At 41.0% G+C, this 17,157-nt stretch overlaps 1 protein-coding gene across 1 annotated transcript in view; it reads right to left on the bottom strand.

Annotated features, from left to right (window-relative positions):
• The window catches only part of GTF2F2 (general transcription factor IIF subunit 2), a 136,506-nt gene that overhangs the window by 51,501 nt on the left and 67,848 nt on the right, over nt 1–17,157 (bottom strand). Inside the window, exon 5 of the mRNA XM_027557193.1 lies at nt 12,363–12,444. Within this exon, the coding sequence (XP_027412994.1) occupies nt 12,363–12,444 (82 nt within the window). The remainder of the gene's footprint in view (nt 1–12,362; nt 12,445–17,157) is intronic.

Raw genomic sequence — 17,157 nt, 5'->3', positions numbered from 1 at the left:
ATACCAGGGTATACTAAAGAAAACTAGTAAAAATAGCTCAACTACCAGCTCATCAAAACTACTCAAAGTACTATAAATTTCACATAAATATCACAAAAGTAAAATAACAAACTCCACAGACACAAAATCACTTAATATTCTACCTCTCTCCTTACAGATACACGGGGCTTTAAAATTCAATTAAGTTATGCTAGCAACATTCAGTGTTAAGTTTTAGGCTCTGAAATTAGATCAAAAAATCTAAACTGAAACAATGAAGCCACTTTATATCTTATATATAAATACATAAATGTTACCCTATTGTATAATGAAATAGAATGATGGTACTAACGATACTATTAATAGTTTACACCGAGGGACATCAATGCAATGATCACCCAGAACAAGAGAGGAAAGAAAAAGAACAAGCTCCGTTTCTTCTTCCTACTGATAAGCCAGGCAACGTTTTGAAACAATAAAGGCCAGAAGAGTCAGCCTGCCATTTAACACACTGGAATCAATTAGATCTCGGTTCAAACTCCAGCTTTGTCATTTACAAACTGTGAGCTTGGGCAACCACAACTTCTCTATGACTCAACAGTCTCATTTCTGAAAATGGAAATAAGACTTTAAAAAAAAAGTAACTAAAATAAACATCTAATTAATATGAAGCCATTTAAGAGTGTGTGATCCCTAAAATTGTTTCCCCTAAGCAGTTTTTAAAAAATTTGTAAACAATATCTTTTCTTCCTCTACATATAAATTGAAGATTCTTAAAAAAAAATTCCAAGTTTTTTTTTTTTTTAAATAAAAACAATATATCTCACTGCAATTGCATTACACTCTTCAAGCAAGAGAGAGAATATATAGATGTTCATGAGTCCGGTTTTCTTGTACTTTGATTGACAAACTACTAAGAATATTTAAAGCCAGATCATCCCAAGTTTAGACTAGTTCTTCCTAAGTAAGTTAAAGGCTTGATTATCATTATTCCTACCAATTCAATGAACTAAATGGGAGCCTTGTTCCTAGTAAAGGCACACGTGGTATCTTTCCTTCATTTTCAAAAGGTTCAGGGAATCACAAACCAAGAGTTGAAAATCCAGTGCCTTCAAGGATCAGGCAAGCAACTTAAACTTCAGATCAGCTGGTAGGAAAACAGGACGTGGAGGCCTGCAGCAAACCAGGAAGCAGAGCTCCCTCCCAGCTCCGTCTGTTTAGTGTGCACAGTGGTGCTGCACATTCACACCAGAGACAGCGAAGACTTGTCTAATTACTGTGGCGATTTTCTGGCAGATGGTAGTAATGGCTTATTTAACAAAATACATAAATTACCATGACTTCTGACAGATACAAATGAGGAAGGATCACCTTTAAAATTTTGTACACGGCATCATATGGACTAGGGGTGGCCCCAATTCTGCCTAAGACCATTTGGCTATTTTTGCGGTCAAAATTCAGCAGCAAGTGATAAATTCTCAGAACAGATCTCCAACAATTACAGCCAGGTCAGATCTACCCACTGGAGCCAGGACACAGAGATGGTTATTCTGGAGGTTAAGTTCCCCTGACAAATGAAAAGGACTACTCAATGTGTGTACTGGGCCAACCTAAAAATGGTATAATTTCAATGACTTTACTTCCTCATGAAAAAAAAAGACAAGACTCCCTACTCAAATACCTTAAACAGGTAACCTGATGGCTATTATTTCACATTTAGTAAGAAGAGGTTTAAAATCAAATGCCCAGTTTGACTTACGCCCATTCATTCTTCAAATGTATTCAGAATTGATAGAATAAAAAAGATCAGAACAGGATAAAAAGCAGATGCCTAAAGATAGTATTACTCAGAAGAAAAGAAATGAAGAAAGGAGACGCTGGGATAATAAAGATAAACTTTCCATACTTCACAGTTTTGCCTAAGGTTTAGCCCTGTTGATTTTCAACTGTGAGTGAACAAAGAGAAATTGTGTACTGAGGTATTTTTATCCTGCAAAGCTGTGAAGCTTTGTAGAAACAGCACCACATGCCAATACTGTTTCTCAGGACCTATAATTTGAATCTTAAATACAGCTAAATGCATTTTTAAAAGAGTAGTCATCCTGGAGAGGTTCATTAATCAAGGTAGACTGCAAATTCTTAACTTGAAAACGCTGACTTTTGGTCAATTACTCTACTAGCTTTTTATTGAACATCAAGTTGCTGGAGCAAAGATGAATGAGCTCATAGTCCCTGCCCTCAAGGGCCTCACTATCTGGTAGAGATGTAAACAGAAACAGTAAAAGTAAAATGAGAAGCGAAATGCGATTAGTGGTTTACTAGCAAATGTATAGCATTACAGGAACTTGGTGGAGATGATGCCTTTATCCTGTGTGGGGAGAAATGGCTGGAGAGGTTTACATTTGAGCTGAATCTGAAAGGATGAACAGGAGTGTGGCAAGCAGGAAAGCACGAAAGAGCACTGCAGACAGGGGGACAGGAGAGAACTCAGGGAAGATGGGAAACGACTGGTTTTGCACTAGTGCACACTTGAGCTGGAATGGCAGCAAAGAAGGGGTTAGAAGCCTGAGGAACCAAGAGAGCAGGCAGAAGAGGCGGGGAATTCCAAAGACAAGCGATGTCCAGGGAGAAAGAACAGTACCCAGATGATGAAAAAATATTCCTCTCCTCCTCCAGCCTTAAGGTAAAAACATCTGAGGACTTGAAAAAAGGAAATTATATAAAATCTTTGTTGCTTAATTATGCCAATGGTTTAATTATGTATATGTGTGTGTGTATCCATCAGATCAGATCAGATCAGATCAGTCGCTCAGTCGTGTCCGACTCTTTGCGACCCCATGAATCGCAGCACGCCAGGTGGTCCCCTTCTCCTCCATACATACACATATATACTCCCAGCAACTTTTTACAATCATTTGGAAATCCTATTTCATCAAAATACTAAGCCTTCAGGAGCAGTCTACAGCTCAAGGGCTGTGGGGACACCTGCTATGGCTTTTCAGAGGGAAAAGGACCACGTTTACCATTAATTTCCCTAAGAAGCTTGCTTGCACCAAACAGCATTACCCATGAGGACCTGTGGCGGCCTTTTAAAAAACTCTGGATAAAACACCGTGACTAGCTTTTCGTGGTACTTCTATCCCACTGGTATTTTTGCAAGTTTACTACAGCTATCTATTAATATATTTAAAAATTATTGTATTAACACTTCAGTGAAGACATCCAGCTTCTTTCACATAATCCTTCACTCTTAAGTGCTAATTAAAAAGGTGCACTTCGAGGAGAAAGGATGTGAGAACAGGGCATGCTTACAGCCAAGCAAGCTAGCTGCCTTCTTGGGTGGGTTCTTTAGGACTTCCAGTCCCCTGGTCCTTCAAAAAATCTTTGATGAAGACGACTTACAGCCCCATGTTTTACAAAATCACACATTTGGTTGCCTCAGGAGAGCCATCAGCCAAAGCATCACTGCAGGAGGGGACGATAAGATTTCCAAAGGCAACTTGGGAAATTTTCAAGATCAGTATCCTTTATAGTTTTCATAAAGATTCTGAACATCTAGAAGATTTACACACTACAACTCCAGGGCTTTCAGATCTATCCATGATGCTGGGCACATTAAGGAGTCCCTGAGGGGAAGAAAAGGGTAGATGAAGATTGTGCAGAGAAAGTGAACTCAGATCCCTGGGTCTGAATCTGGATAATATCTAGGAACATCTAAACCACTACTTTACAGATTTTGTTTTGAAAAGAGGATTATTACCACAAAGTCTCTAATAAAAAAAAAAATCTTCACGTTCTTTTTCTCAGCTCTAGCTCTCTTTCTGCCCTATTTCCAATTTAAACTTGATTAAACTAATTTATCTACCTCAGGGCAGGAATTCAAAAAGGAATCTTTGTGTGCAAGTCTCTTTTTATCATGAGAGCTAAAGACAAACCAGGATGGGTTGGGAATATCTCTGGGACAGGAGTACTTACTCAGGTAAGTCATAAACATAATAGTTAATATTTACTGAGTACTCTGTGTCAGACACATCATATATTATATAGTGCTATTTAATCATTATCACAACCCTGACATAAACGCCACTATCATATTTTATAAAATATGAGGCAATGAAGGCGCAGAATGGCCATGTACTTCGCCGAAGCTCAGCCAGCCAGTCACTGGGGAAGCCAGTCTCTGAAACCAGGCAGTGAGACCCCAGAGCCTGACCTTTCACCCATCTCACCCTGTTAAGGCATCTTCATAGGTCCAGAGTTGCTTTCTAATAAAAATCTGGACCTTCTCACGAGAGAGAAGACGGTCATTCCCCAAAAGGAAGCAACAAAGGATGCAAACATCCTGGATGAGTGTTTCTGACCTAAGATGCTTTTTCTGGTAAGAACAGTTTTGCTGTTGATCTGATGATGACCTCCCCAGGCCTCGCCCCCACCCCAGCCCCTCCGTACAGAACAGCAGCCACGTGTTCTGGATGTGACTGACCCTCCCTCCTATACATGTCCACAGGTGGGCTCAAAGCCTTAATCCATGCTTCCCATCCTCACTGACATATTTACTGGTTCCAGGATAAACTCAGAATCCATGATGGCCCATGGAAGGAAGTGAAGGGTTGGTTGAAGACAAAGTCACTCAGCTCCTGGGGCTTAATAATGAAAAAAGAGGCAGATAATCCTGGGAGCTGCAAGTGGCTGTCTTGCTACCAAGAGAAAGGTCAGTCTGAAAACAGGGGAGCTGGAGAAAAATGGGCCCCAAAACTCAGAACAGAGCTAAAACACTGGTGACACTGAGAACTCCTAAGTAAAGCTGCAGCTGAAGTGCACAGCGCCACTGGATTCAATTCAGGTGAGTCAATAGGTGAACTCAGAACAGAGCTAAAACACTGGTGACACTGAGAACTCCTAAGTAAAGCTGCAGCTGAAGTGCACAGCGCCACTGGATTCAATTCAGGTGAGTCAATAGGTGTCTTTTATTTTTAAGCGAGTTGGCGTTGGATTTTCTGACACTTACGAATGCAAGCATATAACTAGTATACTAACCATTAACCTCAATATTTGTCAAAACCTCTGTTCAATAAAATGTGCTTCAAATAAGATCACCAGAAAGCTAAAATCCAATACTATTATTTCCCTGGTCATAAAATTACCTTTATTGAACTCTGAGTTACTTCTATGACCTCAGTTTTTATTAATAATTAACTGTTTTACTATAAAACTGATTTTAGTTTATTATTCATTTTACTGTGTAAGAAACTTTATATACAAATTTACATTAATATTATGTAAACATACATTTAAACATGAAAAGAACACTGTCATATGCCCAACTTTGTGTGGCTACTGGGACTCACATCAAGCTTAAGTTCAGCCATAGCTGAACGTTCTAGATTTTGTGGTACATGTTTCCTAATCGCCAGAACTTTCAGTATTTGACTCTTCAAGTTCTTGTTTTAAATTTGGCATTTTAATTTATCCAGGCTATTCACAATAAGGGTCATTTTACATCCCAGTTTATCTGGGACAGTTTACAGTGTTGTCTCAGTGTGGCTTTTTCTCTAGTTAGGCCTACTTTCCTTCGTAAAAGTATCCTGTTTTACATGAAAAGATGCTCAACATCACTCATTATCAGAGAAATGCAAATCAAAACCACTATAAGGTTCCATCTCACGCCAGTCAGAATGGCTGCTATCAAAAAGTCTACAAACAACAAATGCTGGAGACGGTGTGGAGAAAAAGGAACCCTCTTACACTGTTGGTGGGAGTGCAAAGTACAGCCACTATGGAGAACAGTGTGGAGATTCCTTAAAAAGCTGGAAATAGAACTGCCATACGACCCAGCAATCCACTGCTGGGCATACACACTGAGGAAACCAGAATTGAAAGAGACACGTGTACCCCAATGTTCATCGCAGCACTGTTTATAATAGCCAGGACACGGAAGCAACCTAGATGTCCATCAGCAGATGAATGGATGAGAAAGCTGTGGTACATATACACAATGGAATATCACTCAGCCATTAAAAAGAATGCATTTGAATCAGTTCTAATGAGGTGGATGAAACTGGAGCCTATTATACAGAGTGAATTAAGTCAGAAAGAAAAACACCAATACAGTATATTGATGCATATATATGGAATTCAGAAAGATGGTAACAATGACCCTATACGTGAGACAGCAAAAGAGACACAGATGTAAAGAACAGACTTTTGGACTCTGTGAGAGAGGGCGAGGGTGGGATGATTTGAGAGAATAGCATTGAAACATGTATATTACCATATGTGAAACAGATTGCCAGTCCAGGTTCGATGCATGAGACAGGGTGCTCAGGGCTGGTGCACTGGGATGACCCTGAGGGATGGGATGGGGAGGGAGGTGGGGGGTGGTTCAGGATGGGGAACACATGTACACCCGGGGCAGATTCATGTCAATGTATGGCAAAAACCACCACAATAATGTAAAGTAGTCTCCAATTAAAATAAATAAATTAATTAAAAAATAAATTAAAAAGAAAAAAGCATCCTATTTTAAATGATTAATTATATAATCATCTTATTTACAGGGCTTCCCAGGTGGCACTAGTGGTAAAGAACCCACCTGCCAATGCAGGAGACTTAAAGGACGCTGGTTCCATCCCTAGGTGGGGAAGATCCCCTGGAGAAGGAAATGGCAACCCACTCCAGTATTCTTGCCTGGAGAATTCCTGGATAGAGGAGGCCGGCAGGCTACAGCCCATAGGGTTACAGAGTCGGACACAACTGAAGCAACGCTTAGCATATCCTATTTACAACCCATCTTGTACTTCTTTTTTAAATATAAAGGGACCTGGTATGAGATCATCATCCTAATATATAAGAAAAATCATTTATAAAATAATTAATCTTTATGAGATATATATATATGGGGAAAAGTAAAAACTCCAAGGACTAGTTTAAATGTGGTGGAAAGAAAATGCTTTGGTGCTGTTACTGCAAAAATTTTATTTGCAGATACTTCTCTGGGCATGAATTACACTCCCCACAAATTATATACAGATCTACTGAGTGAGAGGGTCCTTTCTGCTTGCCTCATAACAAGACAAGGCAGATACCACAGGATCAGTTCTCCCTGGGAGAGAGCGTGAATCACATCTTGCTCCCTGCTGTTTGGAGTCTTAGCACAGGGAAGAAAGCCGTCTGCAACCAGTACTCTGTTCCCAGAGGGAAAGGCTTTTCTTATTAGGTTTTTTAAGAAGACCCACAAACAATGAAAGAATTAAAAATAAAAACTTTCGAGACAAGGATTTTTAGCTGAATTAGTGACATAAACATGCAGAAGTTAAACAAAGAAGCTGAATGCTGCTGACTTCCATGTCTCTGTACCTAGTTTTGCCTTCCCTTTTTATTTCAATCCATTTCAACCCAACAAATACTTCTAGATATCTATTATTTGTAAAGAACTACGCCAAGTGCTGAACATACAAGAAGGAAAGGAAGAAGGGAAAGCGAACAGGCAAGGAAGAAAACCAGAGCTCTCATTCTCCGTTCTTATGAAGTCTGTAATGTTGTAGAAGATGCAACCATGTACACCTCAGCAGCAGACATTTATACACTACCAGTGAAGAAGAACAGAACGGGGGAGCACAGGATCCTGCCTGGACCGGGGAGTGGAAGGCACGAGGTTTCTCTGAGTGACGCCTGGGTTGCTTTTAAAGGCTCCTGGCAGAAGGCAGCTAAGGCATTCTAGGTAAAGGATGCAACATGTTACACAGGCATAAAATGTACGAGGGCCTAGCGCATCTGGGAAAACAGCTTTAGTGTGCTGTAACTGTCGGGCATCTAGGTGAAGGAGACGAGCTGAAAGTGAAGCCAGGAAGTGAGACAAGAGCCAGGTGATCAGAAACGCCTGAATGTCATTCAAGGGCAGGCAGACAGAAGAAGGCCTGACTTGCCGAGTGGCTCAGTGGTCAAGAGTCTGCCTGCCGACGCAGAAGACACGGTTTGATCCCTGATCTGGGAAGGTCCCACACGCCTCTGAGCAACTAAGCCTGGGAGCCACAGGTGCTGAGCCCACGTGCCGCAGCTCCTGAAGCCCGAGGGCCCTAGAGCCCGCGCTGCGCAACTAGAGGAGCCACCGCAATGACGAACCGTGCACAGCAAATTGAGTGTAGCCCCGGCTCGCTGCATCTAGAAAAAAGCCCAAAGGACAACAAAGACGCGGTACAGCCAATAAAAAGAAAAAAGAAGGCCCTAAAACTCTCTGACTCAATGTGTGAAATGTCCACAGTACAGGACATCTGAAACACCGAGCTGCTGACTCTGCTCTCACACACTTCCGCTCTGACAGCACCCACACCCGGCCGCCTGTCTTTCCACTTGCCATCAGCAGTGCCACCACGTTTGTGTTCCTCCCTCACTGCACTGTCAATAAAGATCTTTAGATAATCCGCTCTGTGCGTTTTGATGAGGTTCAAAGATGGAAAGCTCTCTAGAGCAAGAAGAGTATCTAGTGATTTTTTTTTTTTTTTAAACTGAGTCTTAGTGATCACAGTAAGTAAGTAAGTGAAGTTGCTCAGTTGTGTCCGACTCAGTGACCCCATGGACTGCAGCCCACCAGGCTCCTCTGTCTGTGGGATTTTCCAGCCAAGAATACTGGAGTGGGGTGCCATTTCCTTCTCCAGTGATCACAGAAGGAGTCTGAAAATGTTGACTAATGATCAACAAAATACATGAGCTACGACTTAAGGCTCAGATTACTCTCCTGTTTTGGTAATTTACTCACTGGTACTCTTCCTAGTCTTCCCTGGTGCCTCAGACGGTAAAGCATCTGCCTACAATGCGGAGACCCGGGTTTGATCCCTGGGTCCCGAAGATCCCCTGGAAAAGGCAATGGCAACCCACTCCAGTACCCTTGCCTGGAAAATCCCATGGACGGAGGAGCCTGGTGGGCTACAGTCCATGGGGTCGCAAAGAGCCGGACATGACTGACTTCACTATGCTATGCTCACTCTTCCTAAGTTTAAGTACTTCTTGCTTTTTTAACTTTTTACATAAATTGTCAATCGGACTGAAATTCTAAGGGCGTCTCTACCCCTCTGCCTTCGTGAGCACATTACACAGGGTGGCAGAGAGCTAGCCTGAGCCTCACAGCAGGACGTGCATTTGGCCACAACACAAGAGCCACCACGATCAGTCTGGGTCTGGAGAAAGCCCCTGTCCCACAACTCAGGAAGTCTGAGATGGGCTTATCAAGTCCTGCCGACTCTACCTCCAAACATCCTCAAACTAAGTCTCTCATCTCCCTTCGGCCTAGAACCACTGTGTTTAGTCATTCTGACACTTTGTACCTGGACTATGACGCCAGCCTCTAACTTCCCTCCCTGGTCTCAGTCTCTGCACCATGGCCAGAATGCATGTGTGTGTGCTCACTCACTCAGTCGTGTCCAACTCCTTGCAACCCCATGGACTGTAGCCCTCCAGGTTCCTCTGCCCATGGGATTTTCCCAGGCAAGAAAACTGGAGTGGGTTGCCATTTCCCCCTCCGGGGAATCTTCCCGACCCAAGAACTGAACCTGAGTCTCCTCTGTCTCCTGCATTGGCAGGCATTCTTCACCACCGTGCCACCTGGGAACCCATGGCGAGAATGACTCTTCTAAAAACACAGTCCCTTCACTTTCCATCCAGATTAAAATTCTTCAGTGCCTCCTTAATAGCAATAGCACACCAAGTCCAAACTTCTTACCACAGCACATATGGCTCTTTAACAAGTTGTCTAACAAGCATAAGAGACTCTTTAATCGTCTCTCCCGCCATTTATTCACTCAACGCATATTTCCTGTCTACCTACTACATGTCACCAACTATTCTAGACACTCAGGGTGTATGTTTGTGCGCGTATGAGTGAACAAAAAGCAAGTATACATAAAACAAAAAACAAACCATGGGAGCTTAAACTGCTCTGGGGCAAAGCTGGCAATACATATAGTAAGTAAATTACATTAGGTAATACGTGCTATACACAAGCATAGAGTGGTCAGGGCAGGCCTTATTGAAAAAGTAGAATTTGAGAAGAGACGTGACAGAGGTGAGGAAGCGAGCCATGAAGCTATCTGGAGAAAGCACGCTCCAGGCAGGAAAGACCATCCGGTGCAAAGGCCTCATATGGAAGTGTGCCTATGCTTGTGGGCTGTTAGGAGATCAGCGTGGATGGAGCAGATGAGCAAGGGGAGGGAGACAGCAGGTTCAGATGGGGAGAAGGGGAAGAGAAGGGTGGGCAGACCATGGAGGTCCCTGCAGACAACTGCAAGGACTTGGGTTTTATTCTGAGTAATATGGGAAGCATTGCAAGTGACAGGTGAGCAAAGGAATGGCACGACTTGACAGGTTTTACAAGAACTGTTCTGGCTACTGTGCTGCCAGCAGTGGGGCAAGGGCAGAAGCAGGAACTCTGGTAGGAGGCTCTGGCCGTGATCCAGATGAGACACAAAGGCAGATCATGTGGGTGCTGGGAAGTGGTCAGACAGCAGCTGTGTAATATTTGGAAGGTACATTCAGGAAGATTTTTCTGACACATTGGATGTGAGGTGGGAGAGAGGAGGATGTTTTCCCCAGGTCTTTGTACCTGCCTGTCTGTCTGTCTAAAGTGTTCTTATTCCCATCTTTTCCCACTTGGTCAAAAAAAGTCTCAGCCTTCAAGACTTATGTCATATAGCATCTATTTATGAAACTCACATGATTATCATCTCCTGAATTACCCTGTTTCCTTAAGTCACTGACGAAACTGAACTATGTGATAGCTGGTCTTTCGGCATACTCCAAAAGGCTAAACAATTTTAACGTCTTCTTTGGTAAGGAAAAAGCAGCCGTTTCATAACACAGCAGGTGACTTGCCTGATCTGATCACCAGAAATCTTTAGAAACTTTTAAAGAAAATTAAGACCACAGAAAAATATTTTGGCAAAGAGCTGAGTAATCAGATTTTGCATTTTCCAAGTTCAGTAGTTATTTGAAGACGATAAATTCTCAAGAAGAATTGTATTACATAATAAACTTTATAGGCTAAAAACAAAGAGGAACATCTGCCTGTGTTCCAAAGTTATTTACTGTTATAAAAATTTTTCATTTTGATTGTCATCCTTTCCCTTGCCCTGGGGAGGAATTGAAATTAGAAGAGTTATTGGACAAGAAAACTAGTCTCTGTTTCATTCCCAAGAGACAGACATCTGATCTAATTGAGAGGGGCGGGGCAGGGGAGTTTAAAAGATGTGAAATTGAGAGCTGATCCAGTTCAGTCAATGTGGATATTCAGAGGTGCTGTGGCTGCCTCTTGGAAGTGTGAGCCCAGCTACCAGTTCAGTGCAGCTACAACCTTCTCAAATGTATGCACCATGAGGGCAGAGAGATTCTTTTGTTTTGTTCACTACTATTTCACATAGTTAAGTACAGGGTAAATTTTAAAATGTGTAATTCAAGACTATATGGGGGATTCAAATACATTCGATATAAACTATAAAACAAGTACAATACGTTTCTTCCAAGTTTAAAAAATTGTTGACTCTTTGAAAATCACAAAATTCGAAGTACCAAGAATTTGCAATCATAACCTTTAAGCATGAATTACAAAAGGGTAATAACCACGTCCAAAAGTGTGGAGGAGGGACACCAAAGCAAAATCTCTAACAAGGTAATGGTTTATAAAAGTTCTCTGTAGATTAAGAAAAAAGGATGGTATTCTAGCAACTAGTTATACTTGCTTTTTAGTGTATAGTATTTTAGATACACATTCATCATGGGAAAATTATAGCCCTTGAAAATAAAATGGTGCAAAGATCTTGTAACATGTCTTCAGAGAATCAAGATTTACAAGGACAACCAGAAAAAGACATTTACAAATTCTGATTCCAGGTTATAGTAACAAAGTAGCTGAATACAACCCAAATTAACAGCCTAGGTCCTCAAAGTCCCCTTACTGAAGAAACTCTTTCTGAGTTTAGTTTTAATGTGACTGACATTGTATTAGTTTCAGGAATACACGGTAAGGATTCAGTCAAGCGTACACACTGGAAAAGGATCACCACAGTAAGTCTAACTTCCGACAGCAAGCATAGTTGAAAAAAATTGTTTTTTCTTGCAATGAGATCTTTTGGGATCTCTTCTCTCAGCAACTTTCAAATGTGCAATAAACTATTATTATCTATAGTCAGCATCCTCATGACTTACTTATTTTGTAACTAAAAATTTGTTCTTATTTATTTGATTTTAAAAACAAACAAGCTTTGAAGAAAACACTTGCAACAATAACCATTGTTTTCATGTAGTCAACAGGCAATCTAATATATGTATTTCAATTCTAAAAAAAAAAAACAAAAAAAACACACACCAGGTATCGTTTTAAAGTAATAAACACCAACCTCTTTAACCTCATGTAGTTTTCATTGGCAGCAGGTCGGCATTCAGCTCTTTGTACCACTATTCCTTCCAGTGAAAGCTTATCTTGAATGGAAAGAAAAAAATTAACAAATGTATTTAGATAACATTTATCATTTTCAAGACTGTATTTTGACACACTAACCACAGTAACAGTGATCACAATCAAATATAGTCAATAATATAAATCAAGAAAAGAAAAGGAATATTTTTAAGTTTATAGTGGTATCACTGATCAGAATAGCAAAAAAACTTGTAGTGAAACACCGGGCTCCTGTCAGGTTTATTTAGACTGCTGCAGCCCCTTGCCAATAACAGCTTTTAAACACTTAGCTCTTTCTAAAGAGTGGCTTAAAAGGGCATAAAATCAAATAAAAATTTGAAGGGTGTACAGGCTATATCATCTTTGAAGGGTGTACAGAGAAGTAACTTCTGAAAAAGTCTAAAGCACTAAATCAAAGGTATATACATACACGTATTTGAATGTGTGGGTATGTATACATATATGTCCAAAAAACAAAATTCTAGAATACACTTTGACTAAAACAGCTAGCCTAAAAAATACTGTGAAACTAGTCAGGTTCTTGCCTAGGTTATATAGAATACCAGTTCCGCCTGCCAGTTGCTCTAACTTCTATTTTTCAGCAAAATGATTAATATGGGTGTGGCCAAATGAGAGCTTTTAACTGCTATGAACATTTGTCCAAACAGAAGGAAAAATTTTCCCACTGTTAGTAAGAATTCTTACGGTGACCCTGATACAATATTCAAGAGAAACAAAAGTTAGCACCTACTGTTGTGCGCCTACCAGGCCCCAAGTCACTTTGGATCTCATCTTATTTGATAATGCATATATGACTGACCCACGATGGCACCAGCCTTAGTGCATTCTGGAAATGGATGACTATGGTTAGGAACAGTTACGGTTCAATCATATTTCTAAGAGAATTCACCCAAGTATCCAGGAGAGATTCAGGAACTCCTCTGGCTCCTCAGCAATGCATTTATGATCCATCTTTTGAGGGCCAATGACCTCATACATTCCACAAACACTAACTAAGTGCCTACCATGCGAAGGGAACCATCTAGGCACTGTAGAATCGAAGATGACTGAGATACAGTACTGTCTTCAAGAAGCATACAGTTCACTGGGCGAACAGATAAACTGACCAAAACATAAAATGCAGGTGGAACCACGCCCACATGATTTATATGAGAAAAAGTTTCTGGACTTCCCTGGTGGTCTTGTGGTTCAGAATCCACCTGCCAATGCAGGAGACATCGGTTCGATCCCTGGTCTGGGAAGATTCCACATGCCTCGAGGCAACTAAGCCTGTGCGCCACAGCTACTGAGCCCACACGCTCTACAGCCCTAGTGCCGCAACTGCTGAACCTGAGAGCCACAGCTAACGAAGCCGTGCTCCATAACGAGAGAAGCCACCACAATGACAGGCCCAAGCACTGTATCTAGAGAGTAGCCCGCACGCAGCAACAGGGATCCAGCATATCCATATCCATAAATGAGGTCTTCCACACACCAAAAATTTTATGGTGACCTTTTCTGATTTTGTCTCCAAAATCCTGGAACTCCTTATTACAGCCCCTAAGTACTAACTGCAAACACACAGTAATTCAATAGTCTGATGCAACATAAGCACAAACCTCAAGGTACAGGGTGACAGATGACTGCAAAGGGTGATGATGAGAAGCATGTCTACCTTATACCAAAATATGGCAGGAAGGAAACAAGCAGGCTGGAATTATTTTATATTAAATTTAAATTCTAAAAGTAATTTCCTCTTACTAATGAATTTAGTAATATTAAAATTTGAATTTTCTTAAAGCAAAAACAAATCTTATATTCAAGCATGCCCCTCTACTGAAGCTGAAAGTTTAAGCTAGAACGATTCTTGTCGTAACAATCACAAGATTTGGGAATGACTCCAATATACAGGGACTTAAATGCATGAGAATAGCTCACTACTGAAACATAAATTAATCCTTTTTAAAAAATGAAATAAATCTAGAATACTGTCTCCAAAGATAATTTACATACCCATGTATTTACTAATGTTGAATACTAAGAAGCTACCTTTCAATACCATCTGTGAATGTTCCACACTTATTTAACAGTACCTACTCCTGGGTGGGGGCTTTCCTGGTAGCTCAGCTGATAAAGAATCTGCCTGCAAAGCAGGAGACCCTGGTTCGGAAGATCCCCTGGAAAAGGGAAAGGCTACCCACTCCAGTATTCTTATCCTGGTTCAGGAAGATCCTCTGGAGAAGGGATAGTTACCCACTCCAGTATTCTTGGGCTTCTCTGGTGGCTCAGCTGGTAAAGAATCTGCCTGCAATGAGGGAGACCTAGATTCGGAAGATCCCCTGGAAAAGGGAAAGGCTACCCACTCCAGTACTCTTGCCTGGAGAATCCCCATGGACAGAGGGGTCTGGCGGGCTACGGTCCATGGGGTAGCAAAGAGTCAGAAGGGACTGAGCGACTAAGCACAGCACAGCACAGCACTCTCGGGTGGACAAGGTGAATTTAATTTTTATTTAAAAGTTTCTGCTGAAGACGTTTCACACTTACAATGTCTGAAAGAGTAGCAGGCATCTAAAGCACCTACCTGCTTTCACCTGGCCACCACTCATCATCACCCTTCTCCAACAAGGTCACTCAAAGCAGCAACATTCACTTCCCCAAACCATGATTTCCTGTCCATCATATTCTCTTTTCAAATCTAAAATAGCTTCTCAAGTGAAAGGAAAGGTCTTCATCAGCAGCAATGAAAATTTCCATCAACTGGCTGCTCTTAAATAAGGCCACATCTCTGTTCACTCTTTGCCCTTTCCCCTCTCTTGGAAAAAAAAAAAAAATTTACTTATAGCCCCCTAAGCAAGATATAAAACCATCACACACTTTTAAAACCTCTCAGGAACATGCTTTCATTTTTTTTTTCCCTCACTAAACTGTGCTGCTTCTCTAAAACACTGCTTGAGATTTCAGGGGAAAGCTATTATATATTACATTTTAAGACAGCTGAAAGCACTCACTTGCACACCACTGCTGTTAATTACAGATCATATTCATTAATACAGAAACCATGACTTAAAACTACTTTGTTGGTTCAGTTTGAAAGACTGTAAATACTTGAAAAATGAGCTTTTTTTCATATATTTGTCAAATATTTACTGAGTGCCTTTTATGTAAAAGATTATGCAAATACATCAGGAATAATTCAGAAATATGAAATTGGCTCCTGCCCTCAAGGAGCAGAGTCTAGTGCAGCCATTCACAAATGTGAGGATCCAAAAGAACTTTTTATGTGGATTTTATCTACTGATATTGACCATACTAGAAATGAAAACTGAAAACTGTGTAGAAAATCAGAGTGAAAAAGGCAAAAACGCTTGATATCATTAGGAAAATGGTTTTGATTTCCAGGGACCCGCCTTCCACCCAGTGGCTTCCAGATTACTTTCTTGGAGCTTGCTGGAATGAGACAGGTGTATAAACTACTCTAACACACTAGGAGCACTTCTGCTAGGCCTCCACTTAACCCACTTCTAGATTAGCACGGCTCTCAATCTCCCTCTTAAATATGGTGACAGATGCCCAGAGCTTGCTATACGCTAGTGGGTAGTAGGTTAATCTCTATCACTCCCACACACTTCTGCTCAAGCTATGCTAGAACTTGTTTATGCTAGTTTTACTGTTAGTAATTATGCAATTTGATTATATGTTATATAATCCTATTAATTATGAGTATGGGGGAGGGAGACTTTCTATGAAAACTAAGTTTAATGCTTTGTAAGATGTGGTAAGGGCTGCCCTGGTGGCTCAGTGATAAAGAATCTGCCAGCAATGCAGGAGATGAGGATTTGATCTGGGTCGGGAAGATCTCCTGCAGAAGAAAATGGCAACCCACTCCAGTACTCTTGCCTGGAGAAACCCATGGACAGAGAAGTCTGGCAGGCTACAGTCCATGGGGTTGCAAAGAGTCGTCCAAACAACTAAAGAACAGCAAGATGTGATATAAAGATAAGTTGCTAAAAACCTGTCAAATTAGGTACTGGAGTGACAACTAGAGACCAGAAGAGAGAAAGTCTTGAAGGATTCTACATTTGTACTGTCTCACTGTGTCTAAAGTCTTGCTCCTTTTTCAAGAAACCAAAAATAAAAATCTAAACTAAATTATGGGTTTACTTTCCACAAGAAAAAGAGATCAGATAATCAGTGTCCTATGCTGAGGGCAAAGGCCTTGTCCTCCATGCACACTGGCGACTAAATGTGCATTGGTGGGTCCTACAGTGTTTAAGGCAGTAGGAATACATTCGGCTATCATTTCATGATTTCCGACCTTCTAATTCAACTACTGGAAGGACTACTGGTCCTCGAGGACTACAGTCCTAGAGGCTGTGTGATTCTACCGTACTAAGCAGAATTTATTATGGTTCATGAGGGTTATCTTTCCTTAGGCCTGGCCATTTGTCCAACTTTTCTTTAGATTCTGGGAACTATTCCAGGACCTCTTCTAAATTTTCTCACCTCCCCCGCTTCTTGAGCTAGACTGGTTTGCTTACTGGTTTCTGCTCCTTGCAGCCCAAAGAATCTTCATGAGTATGAACACACACCTTTGTGATGGTATTTTATTGATCTATATACTGCCACCTAGTTTCAGAAAAACGTTGAGAGAAAGTATTAAAGGCTAAGTTACACAAAGTGCATTCTTATAACAAGAATGGAAGCATCCCAGTTCTAAATCTGTCACTAAACAGCGG

The sequence above is a fragment of the Bos indicus x Bos taurus genome, chromosome 12, assembly GCF_003369695.1.
Source record: "Bos indicus x Bos taurus breed Angus x Brahman F1 hybrid chromosome 12, Bos_hybrid_MaternalHap_v2.0, whole genome shotgun sequence".
Lineage (NCBI taxonomy): Eukaryota > Metazoa > Chordata > Mammalia > Artiodactyla > Bovidae > Bos > Bos indicus x Bos taurus.
This window is presented reverse-complemented; position numbering and strand designations above follow the sequence as displayed.